Source organism: Cupressus sempervirens, chromosome 9 (genome assembly GCF_028749045.1).
Source record: "Cupressus sempervirens isolate cs-2001-9-10 chromosome 9, ASM2874904v1, whole genome shotgun sequence".
NCBI classification, from domain to species: Eukaryota; Viridiplantae; Streptophyta; class Pinopsida; order Cupressales; family Cupressaceae; genus Cupressus; species Cupressus sempervirens.
In genome coordinates, this window is record NC_143126.1 from 578,800,055 (window position 1) to 578,802,039 (window position 1,985).

Genomic DNA, 1,985 nt, shown 5'->3' on the forward strand with positions numbered 1-1,985 from the left:
TATCCGAGTCATGTACCCAAACCCCATTTTTTTCCCATACCCATCCTTAACGACAACTTGGGTTATAAATGAATGGGCTATCGTATTAAGCTAAATAATTCTTTAATGTTTTATTTGTTCTTCTTAATATTTTTGTTTATGTCCTTCATAGACTTGGGATTAAAACTATATATCTTTTCTGAATCAATGTCTTGGATCATACATCACAATGCATCATGAGAATAGTGAATTAAACAAGAGAAAAATGGTAGATCATACAAAAGATACAGAAGTAAAATTTCAAAAGCATCTATCAAGCATTATATCATGGACTCTGGAAACTTAATATCCGTGATTAATTTTTATATATACTATTTTTGCTTCCTTTCATACCATATGTGAAAGCTATGTTCTTAACTTTTACTGCAACTGTTCAGAGTAAGTAGTACTTTAACATTTTTTATTGACCTAATCTGATTGTTGCAGCTACGAAGCTAGACTTGTGAAGACAATGGTGAATGACCTAATTTAAACATTGGATAGAGTGCCTTTGGAAGTTGCCAAGCATCCAGTGAGATTGGACAGTTTGAAGAATGTTCTTATTGAAAAATTAAATCTCAATTCAAGAGATAAGGTGGCTAAAGTAGGAATATGGGGCATTGGTGGTGTTGGCAAGACCACAGTCGCGAAGACTGTTTATAATCAAATTTATGCTAATTTTGATGCTTCTTCATTTGTATTCGATGTCCATACCACTGCTTCAGAGGCTACAAGCCTTGCAAAATTGCAGGAAATAATTCTCAAAAATTTATCAGAATATGGAGAAAAAGTGGACAGTGTTGATAAGGGAGTATCTTTGTTCAGTGATCGACTGGGAGGAAAGCGTGTGCTACTTGTTTTGGTTGATGTGGATGCTGTTGTACGATTGAATGCATTGGTTGGGGATTGGCTGGCCCCTAGCAGTAGAGTTATTCTAACTTCCAGAGACAAGCACATTCTCAATGTTGCTCAGGTATCACTGGAATGTGTCCACGAGATGAGTGGGTTGGGTATAAATGAAGGTCTCCAATTATTTAGCTGGTATGCTTTCCTTAGAGCAGCTCCAACTCCCAGTTACAAAGATCTGTCTAAGAGAATAGATGAAGCTTGCAAAGGGCATCCTCTTTCTTTGGAAGTGATTGGGTCATTCTTGTATGATAAGCAGGATGACCAAGCGTGCTGGAAGGAAGCTCTTGAAAATATCACCCTCAACCCAGAAATTCATGAAAGACTTTACATAAGTTATAAGGCCCTTAGTGATGAGGAAAAAGAAATGTTCCTTGACATAGCTTGCTTCTTCATTGGAGAAGACAAAACATGCCCCATCATTTTCTGGAAATCCGTGTACAAGATGGTAGACATTGTCGTGTCCAATCTCTTGATGAAGGTGTCTTTGGTATACATGACCATTTAAGAGAAATGGGCCGAAATATTGCTGAAAAAGAGAAAGAGGGTACCCGACTATGGGAGCTTGCCCAATTAAGCAACATATCCCGCAACATCAATTTCTCTTGCCTTCGACTCAATGGAGGCAACCTTCAAAGACTTGAGGCGCTCTATGGACCTGCTCTTCGCTATCTTCATTTGCGACATCTGCCCATTCAAGACATGATAAAAGAGCCAGTTACCATGGTACCTCCAAATTTGGTGTGGCTAAGGCTGGAAAGTTGTGACTGTCGTAATATAATGACTAGAGAGATAAAGAGGCCATGCCACTCCAAATTTGTGAGTAACAACATTTGGCAATTGAAGACTCTGTAGTTAAAACACTGCTATGGCCTTTCCAGCCGTTCTATATCCTCCCTATTTTCACTTCCTAACATACAACTACAACACTTGGACTTGACAGGGTATAGGAGCTTAGAGAGCCTCCCCGATACTATTGCTAACCTGTCACAGCTGCAGTACTTGGACTTGACAGGGTGGGAAAATTTAAAGGAACTACCCAATGCCATTGACAACCTTTC

General features: G+C 38.9%; 1 protein-coding gene across 1 annotated transcript; it reads left to right on the forward strand.

The window, feature by feature from the left end:
* Positions 1–386: 386 nt before the first annotated feature.
* On the forward strand, positions 387–1,432 carry LOC149539983 (disease resistance protein RPV1-like). The gene is made up of 2 exons (XM_089802638.1): positions 387–417; positions 537–1,432. The coding sequence occupies exons 1-2, from the start codon at positions 387–389 to the stop codon at positions 1,430–1,432; spliced, it is 927 nt and encodes a 308-aa protein (XP_089658764.1).
* The last annotated feature ends 553 nt before the right edge of the window (positions 1,433–1,985 follow it).